This window comes from Doryrhamphus excisus, linkage group LG13, assembly GCF_037039965.1.
Source record: "Doryrhamphus excisus strain RoL-2023G ecotype Guam linkage group LG13, RoL_Dexc_Guam_v1.1, whole genome shotgun sequence".
In the NCBI taxonomy this organism is placed as follows: Eukaryota; Metazoa; Chordata; class Actinopteri; order Syngnathiformes; family Syngnathidae; genus Doryrhamphus; species Doryrhamphus excisus.
In genome coordinates, this window is record NC_136369.1 from 9,843,199 (window position 1) to 9,863,632 (window position 20,434).

At 40.9% G+C, this 20,434-nt stretch overlaps 3 protein-coding genes across 3 annotated transcripts in view; 1 reads left to right on the top strand and 2 right to left on the bottom strand.

Annotated features, from left to right (window-relative positions):
* Nucleotides 1-6,147, bottom strand: part of mrvi1 (murine retrovirus integration site 1 homolog) — a gene marked incomplete at its 5' end in the record, with an annotated part of 29,607 nt that extends 23,460 nt beyond the window's left edge. The window contains 10 exons of the mRNA XM_078795831.1: nucleotides 1,440-2,151; nucleotides 2,424-2,674; nucleotides 2,786-2,879; nucleotides 3,512-3,567; nucleotides 3,656-3,715; nucleotides 3,790-3,846; nucleotides 3,917-3,994; nucleotides 5,272-5,322; nucleotides 5,407-5,524; nucleotides 5,972-6,147. Coding sequence (XP_078651957.1) covers nucleotides 1,440-2,151; nucleotides 2,424-2,674; nucleotides 2,786-2,879; nucleotides 3,512-3,567; nucleotides 3,656-3,715; nucleotides 3,790-3,846; nucleotides 3,917-3,994; nucleotides 5,272-5,322; nucleotides 5,407-5,524; nucleotides 5,972-6,147 — 1,653 coding nt within the window. The remainder of the gene's footprint in view (nucleotides 1-1,439; nucleotides 2,152-2,423; nucleotides 2,675-2,785; nucleotides 2,880-3,511; nucleotides 3,568-3,655; nucleotides 3,716-3,789; nucleotides 3,847-3,916; nucleotides 3,995-5,271; nucleotides 5,323-5,406; nucleotides 5,525-5,971) is intronic.
* Nucleotides 6,148-7,368: 1,221 nt separating this feature from the next.
* LOC144901609 (protein KASH5-like) lies at nucleotides 7,369-8,278 on the bottom strand. Its single transcript, XM_078795651.1, has 4 exons — nucleotides 8,206-8,278; nucleotides 7,970-8,049; nucleotides 7,762-7,881; nucleotides 7,369-7,696 (listed from the first exon to the last, which is right to left on the bottom strand). Exons 2-4 carry the CDS (start codon nucleotides 7,986-7,988, stop codon nucleotides 7,512-7,514), a joined length of 324 nt encoding a protein of 107 aa, XP_078651777.1. The 5' UTR covers nucleotides 7,989-8,049; nucleotides 8,206-8,278; the 3' UTR covers nucleotides 7,369-7,511.
* Nucleotides 8,279-9,236: 958 nt separating this feature from the next.
* ctr9 (CTR9 component of Paf1/RNA polymerase II complex) lies at nucleotides 9,237-19,037 on the top strand. The gene is made up of 23 exons (XM_058089788.2): nucleotides 9,237-9,405; nucleotides 10,079-10,177; nucleotides 10,397-10,636; nucleotides 10,721-10,838; nucleotides 11,099-11,188; nucleotides 11,269-11,525; nucleotides 11,602-11,709; nucleotides 11,785-12,021; nucleotides 12,290-12,508; nucleotides 13,048-13,231; nucleotides 13,311-13,399; nucleotides 13,483-13,668; nucleotides 13,737-13,824; nucleotides 13,898-14,046; nucleotides 14,119-14,235; nucleotides 14,314-14,459; nucleotides 16,017-16,088; nucleotides 16,633-16,768; nucleotides 16,847-17,002; nucleotides 17,082-17,230; nucleotides 17,306-17,399; nucleotides 17,986-18,098; nucleotides 18,242-19,037. Exons 1-23 carry the CDS (start codon nucleotides 9,361-9,363, stop codon nucleotides 18,621-18,623), a joined length of 3,474 nt encoding a protein of 1,157 aa, XP_057945771.2. The 5' UTR covers nucleotides 9,237-9,360; the 3' UTR covers nucleotides 18,624-19,037.
* The last annotated feature ends 1,397 nt before the right edge of the window (nucleotides 19,038-20,434 follow it).

The window sequence follows — 20,434 nt, forward strand, 5'->3', positions numbered from 1 at the left end:
GGCCATGGAGATAAAGTCAGAGAGGCCAGACTGAGATGGTTGGGACATGTCCAGAGGAGAGATAGTGAATATATCGGTAGAAAGATGCTGCGTTTAGAGCTGCCAGGTACACTCTAAAAAGTAATTGAGAGTATCTGTTGACACCACTTGATTTAATACATATATATATACATATATGCATAACACATGCAATGTAAAAAATGTAATCAAACACAACTTTAGATAAACTTTCTAAGTTGCTAAATTAATTTTTTAAGTTATGTTCAAATAATAATGTTGGCTTTTACATGAACTTAAGTTACTGCTACTTAAAAATCTGTGTGCACTGTTATTATAATTAAGTAGACAACAAATGAAACTACTTTGAATAAAATGATTAAGTCAGTTGACTTAACATATTTTTTTGAGTTACAAACTTAAAAAACTTGTCCCTATGACAACAATTATTCAGTAAGCATTACTTAAAATAAGCTTTGAGTAAAGAGGAAAAGCTAATTCGTGCAATGCAATATTGTTTGTTGGTTCAAAGCAATTTCAAATTAAGTTGTCATAACTAAGAAAGACGAATGGAAACTGTTGCGTTGATTTTTTTTGTTGAGGCTAAACATTTATTTTTTGAGTGTAGGAGGTGTAGAGGAAGACCAAAAGAGGAGGTTTATGGATGTAGTGAAGGAGACATGAGGGGAGTTGGTGTGAGAGAGACAGATGCAGAAGACAGGGTAGGATGGAGGAGATTGATTTGCTGCTGGAAAAGCCGAAAGAGAAAGAATACCATAAAATGGATGGACCTCAAATCTATACAGACCTATTTCACTTTTATTCCATGCCACTTTTGGTGCATGCATTTCAACACTTCCCAAAATAATTATTAATTTTTATTGACATAATCGGACTAGGGCGGCACGGCGGTGTAGTGGATAGCGCTCACAGGAGACCAGGGTTCAATTCCATCCTCTGCCATCTCTGTGTGGAGTTTGCATGTTCTCCCCGTGCATGCGTGGGTTTTCTCCGGGTACTCCGGTTTCCTCCCACATTCCAAAAACATGCTAGGTTAATTGGTGACTCCAAATTGTCCATAGGTATGAATGTGAGTGTGAATGGTTGTTTGTCTATATGTGGCCTGTGATTGGCTGGCGATCAGTCCAGGGTGTACCCCGCCTCTCACCCGAAGACAGCTGGGATAGGCTCCAGCACTCCCCGCAAAAATGAATGAATGAATGAATAATTGGGCTACATTAACAACATCACTTGATTATAATTGCATAAATTCAATGTCATTTGTTTCTGAAAAGGAGTAGGAAGTACCAGAGCCTATTCATTCATGTATTTAACACGTTAAGTATTTTCCTTTCAAAATGTGTTTTTTATCTTGTAATCATCGCATTGTGCCTTGTTGTGCTGCTACTGTGATGTTCGAATACACAGACCCACAGACAAACCTGATTCGTCGTTGTTTCCATGATCCGAGTCTCAAGTATGTTCAGTTGCATGTCGGTAATGGCCGCCTGTCCCAAAGCGGCCTCCACCCTCTGAGTGATGCTCTCCATCCTCACCCTCACCTGGCTCACTCTCTGCTCGTTCTCTTTTACCAGTTTGGCCGACTCCAGGGCATTGTTGACCACGGCCTCCATTCTTTTGAGGGCCACCAGCAGTCTGTCTGCAGTTATTCCAAGTTTGGCATCTCCTCTTGGGATGTGAACAAAATCTGTGGCCACTGCTGCATCCCTCTGCTCCCTCACACACGTTCCACCAGCTGTGTTCTCATCTTCTGTGTCAGTGTTGGTTTCCTTGTGAACTAGAAAAGCTCTGCTTCTGCTTTTTTGCTCAGCCGCATAATTCTGTGCAGATTTAAGAGAATCTTGCAGGTGACAGACCTGCTCCCTCATATCAGAGATGGTCTGCTCAGCTTCATGGAGTCGAGCTCTCTCTGCCAGCTGCTGAATGGGCTTGCTTTCACCAGTCCGGGCTTTAGCTCCCTCCACACTGAGGGCTTTCCACCACTTCACAATGGCCACCTTCTTGGACTGCGGTATCTGAGTCTGGTTCCCAGTCTGGCTTGGCTTTTGCTCCTTCTCCCAGGCTTTCAACCGCTCGTCCACCTTCTCCCCTTTATCCTCCCATACGCACTTCTGCAGCTCTAGCTCGTGCAGTCTGAAACCAGCAGCACAGCTTTATAAACATCTCCTTCACACACTGTTATGTCTGTAGTTACCAAGGGGCACTAAAACTGCACTTAGCCTCAATACTGTCTTACATACTGAGGATGGTAAAGCCTGTGTGTTGCGTAAGGGTGATGCCCATAAATATTCTGTCAAAAGCAGACATTTTATTAGCAGAAGGGAGCTGCTCAGAGCAGAAAGTAACATCAACTAAATCCACTCTGTTACCATAAGAGGAGAAAAGGAAAGCAAAAACTCACATACACATTAACAAGCTGCTGCTTGATGCTTGCCTGTTGCTGCTGGTGCTGAGGAAAAGGGTTCTCCTGGATCTCCACAGGAGAAGATTCCTGTGGTGACGAAGCAATGAAACAACATCGACTTGTGTCTCTTGTGGAATTTGAACTCACCTTCTCTGAATGCTTATTACGCAAAAGGTGAGCAATTTCTGCAGATTTGATCCTATGGATGATGCTCTGAATGTCCTCGCCATCCGTATGAAGGTGGTGGTTCTGCTGCAAAACATTAAGATATGCCTTTATTCGTCCCTCAGTGGGTAAATTTGTAAACAGTACTACAGTACAAAGTCATTGCAAAAGACAACCCCGTGCTAATCATGACAGTACCTGCTGCTTGTCTTGCATCTCACTCTGCAGGGAGCGTAGGTTGGGAGGATCTCGACCATAGAGAGTCTGAGGACTGATGCAGAGTCTGTCATACCTGTGAGGGGATATCACATTTATTAATCTATATTAGCTGTCTTGTCTTAGCAAGCATTGATCAAACCAAATGTCCAAACACTTGCTCTATACTGTATTATATTCAATATTTGCAAAAGCAAATTCAAGTAGAGAAAAGCAAGTCATCATGGTAGGGCCTAATAGTGTCATATCACTCACATATTTATATTATATTTAAGATAAGATAAGATATGCCTTTATTCGTCCCTCAGTGGGGAAATTTGCATTGCACAGCAGCAAGAGTACAGAATCAGTAAAGCAGTACAAAATACACAATATAGAAAAATAAACAATATAAACAACCCAAGTATTAACAAAATCAACAGTTTTTCCCAGAGTTATATACAATACAGTATGTAGATAATATGAAACGAGATGAGATATATGACCAGTCTATACACTGAGATCTTGCTAGTGAGTTAATATGAGGCATTATGGCATTATTATGATCTTAACTTCTTCAACTTCTTCTCCAATCTTTGGGGACAGTTTTAATATGCTGCATGTGTACCAGTATTCTAGTTCCCAATCAGTTACAAACGCACAAAATGTCTGAAAAGTCTCAATTTGACCATACAGTTTCTAGGAAATGTACATTACAATGCAAAATACCTCAACAGAACTTGATGGGAATGTTCATGTAACCTCATCAGCTCCGCCTGCACACCCTGTAACATAACATGTAAAATAAATCCAAAAATATGTATTCATATTCATTTGCAGAACCAGTGGAAGAAGTAAAACAGTGCAACAAACCTCAATAATGTTGTGATTATCCAAGTGGGAGCTCTTCATTTTATCCATGAGAATGTCTTTCTACACAGGAACATAATCTAAGATGAGTAATGACAGTCAACAGGTTTTAGTGCTAAATTTCCACATCAACCAACCTTAGTGAGTTCTCTGTCTTTCAGAGTCAGCATGACAAGAGTTTCTTGAAGTTCAGCCTGTGAATATTTGAATCTTTAACATGAACATTAACTGTAAGAGTGTTTAATTGATATTGTCTGTTCCTACCCTCAAATCAGCGTTGACCTTTCGGAGTTTATTGATGCCATCTTCGGCGCATGTCTTTTCAAAGGACAGTTTTTCATTCTGCGGAGATGCAAATGTTTTTGTAAAGGCAACACTTAGGTGTCTTATTGGTGGAAAGAATATGAGAAGTCGGGCCTAAAGGCAGCCATGAATGAAGGCATGACTCAAGATACAAACAAACTTATGTAAAAAATGTTTTTTTTTTTTATTTTATTTGGGCAAATATATACAACATTACAGTGCATTTCTTACATCAATCAAAATATAACTTTCCATTATTTACATTTGTATTCAACTATCTGATCACAAGCCCAAAAGGAGTAGGCTGAAGCAAAAGCTTATAAATGCCTACCCCTTTTTGAAAGATATAATCATGTTCATGTTCATGTTTATCCCCCGTTATATTATCATTGTAATATTATTATTGTTATTATCATTATTATCATTATTGTTATAATTATTACCATTATTATTGTTATTATTATAATCATCATTAATATTACCATTTTCATCATTATAGTTGTAACAATTTATGATTTTATTTGTTTTTTTTTATTATTTCATTTTAAAGACTTCATTGCTTCTTGTAGAGTGCTGTTCTAGCATTTTACATGCAAGGTGATTTTTTTGTGGGGGGGGTCACCTTTTCTACATAATTTCCTCTTTTATTTCAGATGTTATGCCACTTGTTTAAAATTCATAATTAAACTACATGAAAATTGTCCAAAAGTTTCCTTCAGCTTGAATAAGATGATTGGTCAATCACCACTGCCGATAGTACTCGCACCCATAAGCAGTCTCAGCAAAACAATTAACAATTTGCAGTCATGCTGTTGTTACTTTTATCAGCTAAACTTTGCCAAATCGCTATCTTTGGCTGATAACATCACATACAGTAACAAATGTGTGGGTGTGTTACATGAGGCGCAGTTTACGTTTAAAGTTAACACCCTCTCGACACCGGACCATCTGTGACATACAGCAACTTTAACAAATGTGTTGATGTCGTAAGGTCCTGGAATCACATACTCTTGGCTTCAATATGTACCTTTATTTATTGTATTTTATTTTTACTTTTTATTTTACTAGTCTGTGCAGCACTTTGGAAACTCTGTTTATAAAATGTGCTATATAAATAAAGTGGATTGGATTGGATAAGATTGGTCCTGGTTTTATTCTAGATACATTAAGGAACATTACGTGACTATATTACTATTTACACAATTCAACTCAAGCAGTAGCAAGAAGCAAATATTAAATAAAGAAGCTTAATAGAAGAAAAAGTAAAATATGAGGATGGTTTGGATCTAAAGACTAATTGAAACTGACTATATTACCTTGTCCTCAAGTCTGCTTATGTGAACCTTCAGGCATTCAACCTCATTGCTCTGTAAGGGACAAAAAAGTGGACCAAAATTGTCGTCTTGAAATTAGTCACTTAATAGAGTATGTGCCTTAAATGTGTGAAATACCAGTTTGGTGCAGCTGGCCTGAGCACGGCTGGCTTTCTCCTGGGCCTCTTTAAATGCCCGACGGGTCTCCTCCAGTTCCTCTGTTATGGATCGGGCTCGAACGGCTGACCGCTGGGAACTACACATTCCCAAGTAAAATATGATCTATCAATATGTCTCAGTAGAAAATATACTGCAGTACAGTTGAACCTCTGAAGTCTACCTACAATTAAAATATGTGCTTTTTAAAATGTTATTTTTACCCATATGCCTTGAAGTCACAAAAAAAAATTTCAAACCACACTTGTATGCTAAACTAGTGAACTGATAATTATATGTGAGGCACATTTGTAGCACCAATCACCTTCACATTATGCTATTGTCATTAAAAATGCATGTTTTTTTCATTTACATATTCATATTAACCATGGGTGAAATGATTCTTACGCTTGTATAACAGTTAATGTTATGCTATGCTTCTAAAACCTTTACCTATCCCGTTAATAAATGTTTTATGTTTCCATTATTTTCCGATTGAAACACTTCCCACTGTGCAACTAGGGAAGATGATGACTTGACCTTTCACCTGGCCAGCTTTGCTCGCAGCTCAGTGATCTCCAGAGTGAGCTGCAGGTTGACATCTTCACACTGAGCCACCGTCCTCAGCAGGCTGCTGTTTTGCTCGTTGAGCTTGCGGTGTGCTAGCTTCAGCTCTGACACTGCCGATGATAGGTCTTTTCCATCGCTGAGTAAGGCCAGAATAAGAGTTAGTGCTGAAATTGGACAGAATGAAGAGAATCCACTCACCAGGCACACTGTTGGCTATTGGTGGAGGCAGTCTTGGTTTTAGAGCATGGGAATTCCAGTCCTGAAAGAGGATTAGGTGATTGGCATTTGTCTAATAACGATCTAGTAAAAGAGAAAAGTGATGGCTTACCATTCACAGCTACTACTGAAGCGTTTGGATAAGATGCATCTCCAACACTGTCCACATCAGCACTGAACAGCAGGAGAAGTCAGAGTTCTTGTCTATCCAAAAACTAACACACTTGGGGACACTAAGGAACACTTACATGGTGTAGTAATTTCCTGTCATTTCTGGTGTATAAGCCGCTACTTTTTTCTTGTGACTTATACAGTGATGCGGCTAATTTATGGCTAAGTTTTAATTTTGTTACATCTCCTTTACTTTTTTACTTTTTTTGCAGGAGATGATTACTCAATATAACAGTCTGACTCACTGTGTCATCTTACAAAGACCACTAAAATCATCACACAACAACTTAACACCCAAACGGCTTGCCCAAGAAATATGAATACAATACATATAAATACATGTACCAATACGAGTTTAAAATAAATAACTATTTTAACATTTTTCCATAATGCATTACATCCAAGCATTGACAGGCACCAATAAATATTGGTGCCTACCAGGGAGCTGCAATGATGTCTGCCTCCTTCTGGGGTCCCTCTATTGGACAGAGGCAGCATTGCAGTGCCATTCATCCATCCATTTTCTATGTTGCTTGTCCTCCAATGAAATGCTTTGCTCAGACAAAATGCTTATGGGAAAATGGTAGTTGTTATAAATAGTTTTTTTTTCACCTTACACTTGTGTTGGTACTTGTTCAATTGTTCAGTTGCTGTGTGATGAGTTCAGCATTCTTTCTAAGATGACATTGTGAGTCAGACTGTTATAGTGGGCACTGAACCACTGCAATTTCCAATGGGTTGACAAGCTCATTTATAACATGCCCCACTATGGCAGTATGAACAGTGCAAACATTATACCAAATTATTATGGAAGAAAATTACATTAGAACCAATTAAAAGTAGAAAATCCTTTACAAATGGGCCCCAGTTGACAATGTTTATGGTTCTCAACACGCTCCCAAAACTTTATTTTGATCCGTAAAGATGAAGTTTGCTTGAACTAATTACAGAGCAAAGAAGAATACACCCCATGTCCTGTACAAAAATGCAGTGTGTTTTAGTGTTTCCAGTCAGGCTCACAATATTCTCACAAAAAACATGTACATGTTCGTAATTATTCATCATGTTTATCTTATTATTTTTACATGTACGTATATGTTTGTTTTGCAATTATCCTCTAATTGCTGACATTACCTGTCCTGGCTGCACTGAGCGATCCATTCCTTCATAGTCAGGTGGAAGTTCTCTCTGCTCACAATGGGGTCTTGACATTCAGGGTCCAGCAATTGCCGCAGGGATGTCAGACCACCCTGCTCTGGACTCTGAGAGGTCACCTTTTGCAGGTACTGTAAGATGGATGATGCCAACACCTCTCCTGCTTGTGAAAGACCAAATGTTGTATTCTGGATTACTTCACTCATCTTTGCCAAGTGGACCTACCTGTGTTGGAGTTGTTGCATGCATTATACATGATGTCAATGAGTTCATGTTCGGAGAACCCACTCGTGTCATGTGAGTCCCTCAGTCCTCGCGGGTTCCCACAGTCAGTAGACTCCCACACTAGACATTAACAGAGATGTTTTTGTGTATTTCAGTATATGTTTGCATACATTGGAGCAGATTTGGCAAACTATTCATCATCTCTTACCTTCATTGCTGTCTGACATTGTGCCTATGTGCTGGATTCCCTGTCAGCAATGGGCTTGATGGAGGGTCACATTTCTGTCTCTGAAATCAAGTACCAATATTTAAGCCATTATTCAAGCCAGAAAACGTGATATTCCTAGGATCAGCATAATTTACATTGTGGTAGTATGTATATGCAATGCAAATATAGTTCATAAAAAGCAATACACAAGAACAGTTATGTAATCTTGGACTTACATTTAGACACACTTTATTGATCCACAAGGGAAATAGCTTGATTGCAGTGGCTCACTTGCAGAAGAAAAAGAAAAACTAGAAAAATGTACCAAATGCAATATAATAGGAATAAATAATGTAACAATATAATAATGAATATAATATATTGTATGTTATACAATAAAAATGCAATCTAATTGAAATAATCTAAGATAAACATAATTAGCATATTTACAAACATATATATTTACAAAAATATAAGTAAACATATAAGTAAATACAATACAGGTTAAGTATTGTAGAGCTTCTGTCGCACAATGTGTGCTGATTATGTAATAACAATGCTTCCTACATGCCTACCTGCTTATGATGAATAATAATCTCATACATTTAAAAGATAATTCAGTAATAATTCTTACTTCTCAATCCATTGCAGTTCCTCTGGAACGAGATGTCATATTGTGTTAATATATTATTTTCATAGTTATTTGAGCATGTCCTCTGATGCACGCATGAAGCCTTCAGGATGCTCTTGCTCTTGTTTGCACTTCACATCAAAACCAGCTGACTCCCCAGAAACCCCCCTTGCCTCAAGCTACTCCTGAAAAAATGATTGCCTGAGGCAATGATACACTCAATTTCTTTGAATTTACATTAAAAGATGTGGAACTGGTATATTGGTATAACTGGTATAAGTAATTAATAATGATTATAAGTAAAGTATTCAGTACACAGGAAGTGGGCAGCACTACACATTTTGGTATGGATACCAAGTGAATCAGGGCGATACTGATACTGATGGTTGGCTGACATGGGTGTTACAGCTGGCTCAAGGTTACAATTTGTCAACCCCTGGTTACCACTACCACCGTTTAGCATATGCTAAACCAGTATTGGTTAAATATTCCTTTTAATAAAATGTAAAATATATATATACATACATAGATAACTTTGGTTGGACAATCAGTCTGCCAAGCATCTCGACTTCACTGACAAAAATAATAACACGTTTGGAATTTTTATTTTAAGTAGGTTTTCCGCCCGGGCACAAATTTGGCTGCACAATCCGCGCTCAGACTTCCGGTTTAAAACAACAGCTAGCTGTTGAGCATTTGGACTACACTGGATTAATTGTCCATTATACTTAACTACATTTTGGTGTTTTCCTCCGCCAGAATGTCTCGGGGGTCCATCGAGATCCCTCTGCGGGACACAGATGAGGTAAAAGCCGTTAATTTGAATGACTCTTCGCTAAAGGACGTTGCTATGTTGCTAGCCATGTGTGCTAGTTAGTGCTAACACCAGAACAAGTGCTTCGTCGCACAAATTGGTAACATTGTCAACATGTCCAAGTACTGTTATAACTGAGCGCACATTGACACATTGTAGCACAGAAAATAACGAATTTAACGTCAGATTTCATCCAAGTTTACTCAAGGTTATGTCTTTGCTCTCTTAATATCTAAAGAAAAGTCAAGTAAATTATGGAAAGACTTCACAGTATTCAGTACGTAGATTTCCACAGCAATGCAAACTACAACTACGAAAATTGTTAAGATAGTACTTCCCCGATAGCGTTATTATCTTTCTAAATGCAGAAGTACTCTATGCGGTTATTCTATTGCATTTGCGTAATTTATGAAAGGTATCTAAAATGAGGGTCAAGTGAATGTGTATATTAGTAAACCGTTCACAAACTCACCTTTAACAGTACTCCTGCATCTTTGCACATCATTGCCATCATGGATGTCTTGATTTAGTTCAAACTGTTTTTAGCCTGTGTTAACTAGAGAAAAGTGTGTAGTGAATGGTGAAATCTTTAGGTTAATACTAACAGTTTATGTGCACAAACTTGTTGATAACATTTATTAATTTAGTAACTTTTATCCTGCAGGTTATTGAGCTTGACTTCGACCAGCTGCCTGAAGGTGATGAAGTCATCAGTATCCTGAAGCAAGAACACACGCAGCTGCACATATGGATTGCTTTGGCGGTAAATCTGTTCTATTCTGTACTGTAAGATTCACGAAATGAAGCATTGCAATGTAGTTGAGTGCCGCAAACAATGTATGGTTGAAAGGTTTGTCAGAAAGTAGTATACTTTTTCATGTTTACTCCAATGAAACAAACAAATCCTAATGTGAGATGTATTACATATAGTTGTGATTGTGAAATAATTAGGCAATAACACTACCCTGTCTTGGTTTTCCAGCTGGAGTACTACAAACAGGGCAAAACAGAGGACTTTGTCAAACTTTTAGAGGCCGCTCGTATCGACGGAAACCTGGACTACAGAGACCACGAGAAGGACCAGATGACATGTCTGGATACACTGGCAGCTTATTACGTGCAGCAGGCACGCAAAGAGAAAAACAAAGATGCCAAGAAAGAGCTCATCACGCAGGCCACGCTGTTGTACACCATGGCGGACAAGATCATCATGTACGATCAGGTGAGAACAAGAGCACAGAGCAGATTATTCAAGATTCAAAAGAGGAGAAAACAGCCTGAATTTAATTTCTCTTGTCTCGATCAGAACCATTTGCTGGGAAGAGCTTGTTTCTGTCTTCTGGAAGGAGACAAGATGGACCAGGCTGACGCTCAGTTCCACTTTGTCCTCAACCAGTCCACCAATAATATCCCTGCTCTACTTGGCAAGTAGTAAACAAAGAACATGCTCGCAAATGTGATTTGTTATTTTTGTGCAACCAACCAGTTGGCTTAAGAAAGGGTAGTGGGATGAGAAAACAAAGCGCACACCTTGTAGTACTACCGAATTGACTGAATATTGCAGCCAATAGGGTATATAATATGAAATATAAAAAAGGAAAAAGAGACTGTCACTGAAAAGTCTCACTTTAGATGAAATAACGAGCATTGTTTCACTGAATTAACGTCTTGTGTTCTTTTCCAGGTAAGGCTTGTATTTCTTTCAATAAAAAAGATTACAGAGGTGCACTGGCATACTACAAAAAGGCTCTACGTACAAACCCTGGCTGTCCAGGTAAACTTTAAAAAATATTTTTAATACCATCACACAATCTAGCATAAAAAGTAATTATATCCTGTGTCATCTCTTATTAGCTGAAGTAAGGCTCGGTATGGGCCACTGCTTTGTTAAACTCAACAAACTGGAGAAAGCTCGCTTGGCTTTTGGACGCGCCCTTGAGCTCAATCCCAAATGTGTGGGAGCCCTCGTCGGCTTGGCCGTGCTGGAGCTCAACAACAAGGAAGCCGATTCCATAAAAAATGGAGTCCAGCTCTTGTCACGCGCCTACACCATTGACCCAAGCAACCCCATGGTGCTCAACCACCTCGCTAATCACTTCTTCTTCAAAAAGGTGACTACTGTCATTGGAAGCTCTCCCTGGTTTGTATTTTAACCGTTCCTCACAATGTTTTGTCGTGCGCTTTCAGGACTACAGTAAAGTTCAGCATTTGGCACTGCATGCTTTCCACAACACAGAGGTAGAGGCCATGCAGGCCGAGAGCTGCTATCAGTTGGCTCGCTCTTTTCATGTGCAGGTAACACCCAAAGTTATCCTAAACTAGCCTCTCCCTTATTTATTTATCATTTCATTGTCCCTTCTCTTCCCCCAGGAGGACTATGACCAAGCCTTTCAGTATTACTACCAGGCTACTCAGTTTGCCTCATCCACATTCGTGTTGCCCTTCTTTGGCCTGGGACAGATGTATGTTTATCGAAGAGACAAAGAGAATGCAGCACAGTGCTTTGAAAAGGTGTTAAAGGCCTACCCCAACAACTATGAGACGATCAAAATTTTGGGCTCCCTATATGCAACATCCGAGGATCAGGAAAAGCGAGACATTGCCAAAGTATGTGTCCCATAACCTCTTGTATTCTCTTATCCATTTCATTGTACAGTGGAACCTCTGAGATAATATATTTCTTAGGCCATCTGTTGTTAAAACATTTAAAAGTCATACAGATGTAAAAATAATGAACTGCTGTTGACATTTAGATGCAAAAACAACACAATTTTACCATTGATAACAAGTGACTATGTATATGGTGCCACTTGGCTCCTTACTCTTTTGAATGCAAGGCCCTTTACAATAAAGAATCCTCATCTTTGCTTCGTAGGGTCATTTGAAGAAGGTAACAGAGCAGTATCCTGATGATGTGGAAGCCTGGATCGAGCTGGCTCAGATCCTGGAGCAGACTGACATCCAAGGAGCGCTATCTGCATACGGCACAGCCACCCGCATCCTGCAGGAGAAAGTGCAGGCTGATGTACCACCCGAGATCCTCAACAACCTGGGTGCTCTTCACTTCAGATTGGGTAACCTGGAAGAAGCCAAGGTACAAAGATGGCAACAAATATACCACGTTGATCATATGATGGGCTGATGCTCTACTGAAATAATACGGATGCTCAGTTGGAGACCTTGTGACACCTCTAAAAATTGCAATTGCAATTAATTGTGATTGTACTAATGTTTCATATTAAATCAGTCAGGATGTAATAGCTGTGTAACTTATATAATGACATCTAGCATCTGATGTCGTAATGCAGCCATCTAGTGGGGGAAAAAAGAGGCATTTATGTGAGGTGAAGAAATTATTTGTGCAAGTGATTAATATCCAATTAGAGGCTACAGTGATTCCACATTTGATCAAAGTTATTTAAAATTTGTCAGATTAAAATACAATTGCTGCATAAGACGATCAAAGCAGCTATGAAACTATAAGTAGAAATACTCTACTTTCTGTTTCCGCACACTAAGCATCATGGGAACTATAGTTCTTGTAGCGTTGTAGCGTAAACATTCTTTCGGTTGTAGGTATGAAATATGAACGTGTTTCATGGGCTGGTCGTCTTTTTTTAATTTTTTTGCTAGAAATACTTCCTTGCATCGCTGGACCGGGCCAAAGCTGAGGGTGAACACGATGAGCACTACTACAACGCTATTTCTGTCACCACCTCCTACAATCTGGCTCGTCTGTATGAGGCCATGTGTGAATTCCACGAGGCAGAGAAGCTCTACAAGAACATCCTGAGAGAGCATCCTAACTATGTGGACTGTAAGCATGCCAAACAGTACATTGCCCATCATGCAGCTGAAAATGGTTTGCGTACCATGAATTGTTCTTGGCTTCACAGGCTATTTGCGTCTGGGCGCAATGGCACGCGACAAAGGCAATTTCTACGAAGCTTCTGACTGGTTCAAAGAGGCCCTGCAGATTAATCAGGTTTTTTTTTTTTTTGGAACGCGTAACTTATTGTTGTCATTCCAGACTCTGTTCACTTCAACACTCTCTGTTGTTTGGTGCAGGATCACCCAGATGCATGGTCCCTCATAGGGAACCTTCACTTGGCCAAACAGGAGTGGGGTCCGGGTCAAAAGAAGTTTGAACGTATTCTGAAACAGCCGTCCACACAGAACGACACCTACTCCATGTTGGCTTTGGGCAATGTGTGGCTACAGACCCTCCACCAGCCGACCAGAGACAGAGAGAAGGTGCGCACACCAAAACACTCTATTGTTGCATATATTTAAGCATATCTGGCCTTTTTTCTTCTTAACAGGAAAAGAGACACCAGGATCGCGCCTTGGCCATATACAAACAAGTCCTTCGTAATGACGCAAAGAACCTTTACGCAGCCAATGGCATCGGTGAGGCTTATTTTCTGACATTAAAACGTCATAGTTGTGGAAGTGAGACCAAAGAGAAACACTCTGTGCCCAGGAGCTGTGCTGGCCCATAAGGGCTACTTCAGAGAAGCCCGGGATGTGTTTGCCCAGGTGAGGGAGGCCACAGCAGACATTAGCGATGTGTGGCTAAACCTGGCTCACATCTACGTGGAGCAGAAGCAGTACATCAGTGCTGTGCAGATGGTAAGAGGCACTCCTCGTAATAAACAACCATTGCGTGTGTACATTTATCTGGAGTACCTTTCTCCTGTGCAGTATGAGAACTGTTTGAAGAAGTTTTACAAACACCAGAACACAGAGGTCCTGCTCTACTTGGCACGAGCACTCTTCAAATGTGGGAAACTACAGGAATGCAAGCAGATGCTACTCAAGGTGAAATCATTTTATTTTGAGCTTCTTCACTCAAAGGATTAAAATGTATTTTTTTCCTTTTGACGTGCTTGCAATCAGGCATGCCACGTGGCGCCTAGCGACACTGTGCTGATGTTCAACGTGGCCCTGGTGCTTCAGCGGCTCGCCACTCTGGTGCTGAAAGATGAGAAAAGCAACCTGAAGGCTGTGCTCAGCGCTGTCAAAGAGCTGGAATTGGCTCACAGGTAGCAACTGGTCATTTTTGTTCAAAAGTCACTGTTCTGTGCTTTTTGTATCAATTCTGCTTTATTTGAAGACTTCATAGTTGTTATGATATCAATGTCTTTATCTGTACCGTAAAGAGAGAAACCAGTGAAATGCAACACAACTGAGAGCAGTGCTGCTTCTTCTTCTTTCTCTTTCGGCTTTTCCGTTCAGGGGTCGCCACAGCAAATCAATCTCCTCCATCCAACCCTGTCCTCTGCATCTGTCTCTCTCACACCAACTACCCTCATGTCCTCCTTCACTACATCCATAAACCTCCTCTTTGGTGTTCCTCTACGCCTCCTCCCTGGCAGCTCTAAACGCAGCATCCTCCTACCAATATATTCACTATCTCTCTGAGTCAAATTCTATTCATTCATGTTGAAAGGTCTGCACTAATATTGAAAGTCCTCCCTTCACTCTGTGCATTGGTTAGCCCTTTTATTTTGTCATACAGTCTCTTTGAATCAGTGGGTGGAGCATTTGTGAAAGTAAAATCTCTCAACATGTCTTTTGCCAACATGTCGTTATACTCATCAACAATCCAAACTAACTAAACTAACTAATGTGGCCATTAGGTGTGTAACGGGACACTCAAGAGATGAGACAATACACAAGATTGGGTTACGAGGACAAGATTTTAACATTCTAGGAAAAGTACAAAAAATATCAAATGTATGACTAAATTAAAACTCTACTACTATGTTACACTCTTCCGCACTCTGTGTGTATGTTAGGGGCCCACCTCCACCCCCTAGACCAGGGGTCAGCAACCTGCGGCTCCAGAGCCGCATGTGGCTCTTCAGCCTCTTTATTGTGGCTCCCTTTGCGATGCTTGAATATTTTTAACACCCGAGTGGGGAAAATGCACGTCTTTTGTAATGAGTTTTAAAAAATCCAACTTTGTCTGAGACCATGAATGCATCCTGAGTGAGTTCTGACTGCTATCCAGTTCAGTACATGAAGAAAAACAAGTAATACTTACCTACAAATCTAAAAAATAAATTCGAGATAATTTAAAAACAGCGGCATGGGAACTTGTTTTTACGTTTACAGTAGTTTACACATACATTTATGTAAGTTTATCTCCAAAACTAGCAAGAGTACTCCAACTCGTCTTTTCTTATCTGAACTACTTTGATACCCCCAAATTCCCTCCAATGTTGTTTTAAACATACTATATGTTTTGCGGCTCCAGGCTATTTTTCTTCAGTGGGCATTGGGTAAAATGGCTCTTTTCATAGTAAAGGTTGCCGCCCCCTGCCCTAGACAAATGGATTGTATGACTGACAAGAGTTTACTCATGCAATTTATTGAAGCTGGCAAAATGATCAAATTCAATTTCATTTATTGTGCTATTATTTAATATATTTATTATTAACCAAGGCCTAGTGTCCATGAAGATTTTTCTGTCGTTTAATCTCCCAGTATTTTGTGACACAAGAACTTGTAACAAGTTATCGTTTAACATGCGACAGTGGTGTGTATGAAGCCTCTAACCAGGATGCTAACTCTATCACTCTGTTGTCCCCTCTTAGGTATTTTAGTTACTTGAGCAAAGCTGGAGACAAGATGAGATTCGACCTTGCGCATGCTGCTTCTGAAGCCAGGTCTGTTTTTTTACACATACTCTAGTGTTTTCTCTCTCTCTTACAAATTAAAACATTTAAACACAGTAAATGAACAAACACGTAATCCAAAGAAATACAACTGGAATAGGTGCAGATTCTGGTAGATCTAGAAAGATTTCTGTGCTGGTTATTGTGTGTAGCTGCTCTATAGGAGTCCACAACTCAATACAAGGGGCCACACAATTAGCATAATAGGTCCCCTTTAATACATGTCACTAGATTGTGTTGGTGGTGATAAAATAAAGCAAAGAATAAGTTATAGTTATGAAATACAGTCTGATCTTCTGCCACAATTTCTGTCTTCAGTGAGCTAGTACATATAGTATTGTACCGCACATACTGTATATCATTACATATAGCATTGTACTGTAACATGGCATTGGATTTATTGCCCATCATTCTTCATTGTTGTATTTTATTGTTTTATCTGTTGCGTTTGGCACACATTGCCATTGTCTGGTAACATGTCAGCAATTTTAGTAGGGCAGGTTCCATCATGACTGTGCGTGTTGTGACTTGTCAGACAATGCTCAGATCTGCTGAGTCAGGCTCAGTACCATGTGGCACGGGCCAGAAAGCAGGACGAGGAGGAGAAGGAACTTCGTGCTAAACAAGAACAAGAACGAGACCTGCTGCGCCAACAGATGTTGAAAGAGCAGGTATTAGATTGATTAGTGGCCCTGATGTCAGGTGTCCTGCTACCTTGTTGACCTTGGCGCTCTTCTAAAACTGCTCAGGAGGAGAAGAGGAGCCGGGAGGCTGAGGAACAGAAGAAGCTGCTGGAACAAAGAGCTCTGTTTGTTGAGAAGACCAAGAACCTACTCACCTTCGCTGAGGGCTCCAAGGAGTTGTCCAAGGAGAAGAAGAAAGGAGGAGGAAGCGGTGGTGGACGCGTGAGTGTCAGAGCACACAGATGCACACACACACACACACTAGCGTCAACGCAGCGTGACTAATGTCATCTCCTCTCAGCGTAAGAAAGGAGGTGACATGGACGAGTTTGTCAATGACGACTCAGACGAAGAACTGCCCGTCAAGAAGAAGAAGAGGAAGGCCGCCAGTGGGAGTGAGCAAGACGAGAACGAGGACCGAGAGAAGAAGTCTCGGAAGAAGAAGAAGAGGTGAGTGCGCTGGTCAGCTTCTCCTACGTGCCAGTGAAGACCAGAAGTGCTGAGTGTGTGGTTACTGTGTCGCAGAGCTCCTAGAGACGACAGGGATAGCGATGACGAGGAAGGAGGAGCTCAACCCAAGAAGCAGCGTAAAATCAAAGAGCGAAAGAAGATTGAAAAGGTTTTTTTTTTTGCATGCTTTTATTTAATTTTTAAGTCTCTGAGGTCCCACAATTGCAATTCTCTGCTGTTGAAATGGGGCGGCACGGTGGTCGAGTGGTTAGCGCGCAGTTTGTGATAATATCTACAAAGGCTACAATACAAAACTTAACATTGTCTCAAATAAGGCTGCACAGCCGACGAGTGGTTAGTGCGCAGGCCTCGCAGCTAGGAGACCTAAGTTCAATTCCACCCTCGGCCATCTCTGTGTGGAGTTTGCATGTTCTCCCCGTGCATACGTGGGTTTTCTCCGGGTACTCCGGTTTCCTCCCACATTCCAAAAACATGCTAGGTTAATTAGTGACTCCAAATTGTCCATAGGTATGAATGTGAGTGTGAATGGTTGTTTGTCTATATGTGCCCTGTGATTGGCTGGCGACCAGTCCAGGGTGTACCGCGCCTCTCACCCTAAGACAGCTGGGATAGGCTCCAGCACTCCCGCGACCCTTGTGAGGAAAAAGCGGGAGAAAATGAATGAATGAATGCTGTTGAAATGCTGATCAAATTCTCTATTTAATGAACATCTCTTCCATCTTGGTCATCTTCAGCCTCAGCCTGAGCGTCCTCCACCTTCTCTCAAAGGGAAGATCAAATCAAAGGCGATCATCTCGTCCTCAGAGTCCTCCTCAGATGAGGATGGCCTGAAAATAGCCGAAGACAGGTAAGAGGTGTTGTTGTTTTTCATTCTTTAGCACATAAAGGGGACATGTATGTTCATGTCTTCCATAAGGATTGAGGATGATGGGAAAAAAATCCACAAAAGCTCCTTTTTAAGTCTCACAAATCCATATTACTCCTCCTCAGGAACCAAAGAGACAGCGGCTCTGGATCTGATGACGATGATGGTGGCAACCACAGGAAACGCATCGCATCCGATAGCGATTCAGACGATGGGAGGAACCGTTCCGCCAGTGAAGCGGCCAGCCCTCAACGCTCGGTGGGATCTGGCGATGACGAGTCTGGCAGTGACCGTGCAGTGAAGAAAAGGAGGGTGCAGCGGCAGTCCGACTCGGAGCAGTCCGACAACGAGAGCAAGCGGTCCGCATCAGATGAGTCCCGGCCTGGATCACCTGTTGCGGCATCAGAGCGGGAATCGGAGCCGGGGTCAGACAATGAGGGTTCTCCTCGTCGCTCTGACAATGGATCAGAACCTGAGGCATCCAACAATGACGATGATAGTGATTAAATCCCACAGAATTGTCTGATTTATGGCAACACTTTATCTCAAAATAAGCCTTTTTAGCACAGCATTATCATGTGTTATCCTTGAATTTTCATAAATTGTCTTTTTCAAACATGTTTTGTCACATTCTTCTTGTCAAGTGAGAAGCTCACATTAAAACCACAATTTATTAAGAATATTATTCACTTTGTAATGAATGTTGTTTATTGGGCTTGTGTGTACATTGTTGGTATTCTTTTCCAATTTCTTTTAAATGTGACAATTCACTGAACAACATAAAGGCTTCGAAATTTCACCTGCATACTTTTATCCTGTGAGAGGAGTTTTTCAAATTTCAGATGTTATGTTCTATTCTCATTAATAGCTGAACTTATTTAACTGTTATGTTACAATAAAGAGTGGCCACGATGTATGATACACTTGTAGTTCATGCGATTGCTATATTCATAATGCTCAGTTTTTCCATCCATCCATTTTCTATACAGCTTATCCTCACTAGGTTCACGGGCATGCAGGAGCCTATCCCAGCTGTCTTCAGTCGAGAGGCAGAGTCCAGCCAGTTAATCGCAGGGCACATATAGACAACCTTCATAATACCTATGGACAATTTGGGGTCGCCAATTAACCTACCATGCATGTTTTTGGAATGTGAGAGGAAACTGGAGTACATGCAAACTTCACAAAGGCACGGAATCAAACTCCTAGCTGTGTGGCCTGCGTGCTACTACCACTCGTCCATGCTTAGCGGTTTCTAATATTTTGAGTCCCTTGTGTGGCTAAACTTATGGCATTCAGAAACACCCATATTCAAAATCTTGGAAAAGGATGTAATACCCTTTTCAACTAGGGCAAGTGTACAGCTAGTGTATACAGTGAAGAAAATAAGTATTTGAACACCCTGCTATTTTGCTATTTCTCCCACTTAGAAATCATGGAGGGGTCTGAAATTTTCATCGTAGGTGCATGTCCACTGTGAGAGAGATAAACTAAAAAGAAAAATCCAGAAATCACAATGCATGATTTTTTAACAATTTATTTGTGTGATACAGCTGCAAATAAGTATTTGAACACCTGAGAAAATGAATGTTAATATTTGGTACAGTAGCCTTTGTTTGCTATTACAGAGGTCAAACGTTTCCTGTAGTTTTTCACCAGGTTTGCACACACTGCAGGAGGGATCTTGGCCCACTCCTCCACACAGATCTTCTCTAGATCAGTCGGGTTTCTGGGCTGTCGCTGAGAAACACGGAGTTTGAGCTCCCTCCAAAGATTTTCGATTGGGTTCAGGTCTGGAGACTGGCTGGGCCATGCTAGAACCTTGATATGCTTCTTACGGAGCCACTCCTTGGTTTTCCTGGCTGTGTGCTTCGGGTCGTTGTCGTGTTGGAAGACCCAGCCACGACCCATCTTCAATGCTCTGACAGAGGGAAGGAGGTTGTTCCCCAAAATCTCACAATACACGGCCCCAGTCATCCTCTCTTTAATGCAGTGCACTCGTCCTGTCCCATGTGCAGAAAAACACCCCCAAAGCATGATGCTACCACCCCCATGCTTCACAGTAGGGATGGTGTTCTTCGGATTGTACTCTTCATTCTTCTTCCTCCAAACACGCTTATTGGAATTATGACCAAAAAGTTCTATTTTGGTCTCATCTGACCATAAAACTTTCTCCCATGACTCCTCTGTATCATCCAAATGGTCATATGCAAACTTAAGACGGGCCTTGACATGTGCTGGTTTAAGCAGGGGAACCTTTCGTGCCATGCATGATTTCACATCATGACGTCTTAGTGTATTACCTACAGTAACCTTGG

Excerpts from the sequence above, each read along its gene's own strand:
- ctr9 (XM_058089788.2), top strand. The coding sequence starts at position 9,361 with ATGTCTCGGGGGTCCATCGAGATCCCTCTGCGGGACACAGATGAG. Across the intron at positions 11,710-11,784 it reads CTCGCTCTTTTCATGTGCAG|GAGGACTATGACCAAGCCTT; the intron begins GTAACACCCAAA and ends CTCTTCCCCCAG. Across the intron at positions 16,769-16,846 it reads AACAGATGTTGAAAGAGCAG|GAGGAGAAGAGGAGCCGGGA; the intron begins GTATTAGATTGA and ends AAAACTGCTCAG.
- LOC144901609 (XM_078795651.1), bottom strand. Across the intron at positions 7,697-7,761 it reads ATGCAACAACTCCAACACAG|GAGAGGTGTTGGCATCATCC; the intron begins GTAGGTCCACTT and ends TTTCACAAGCAG.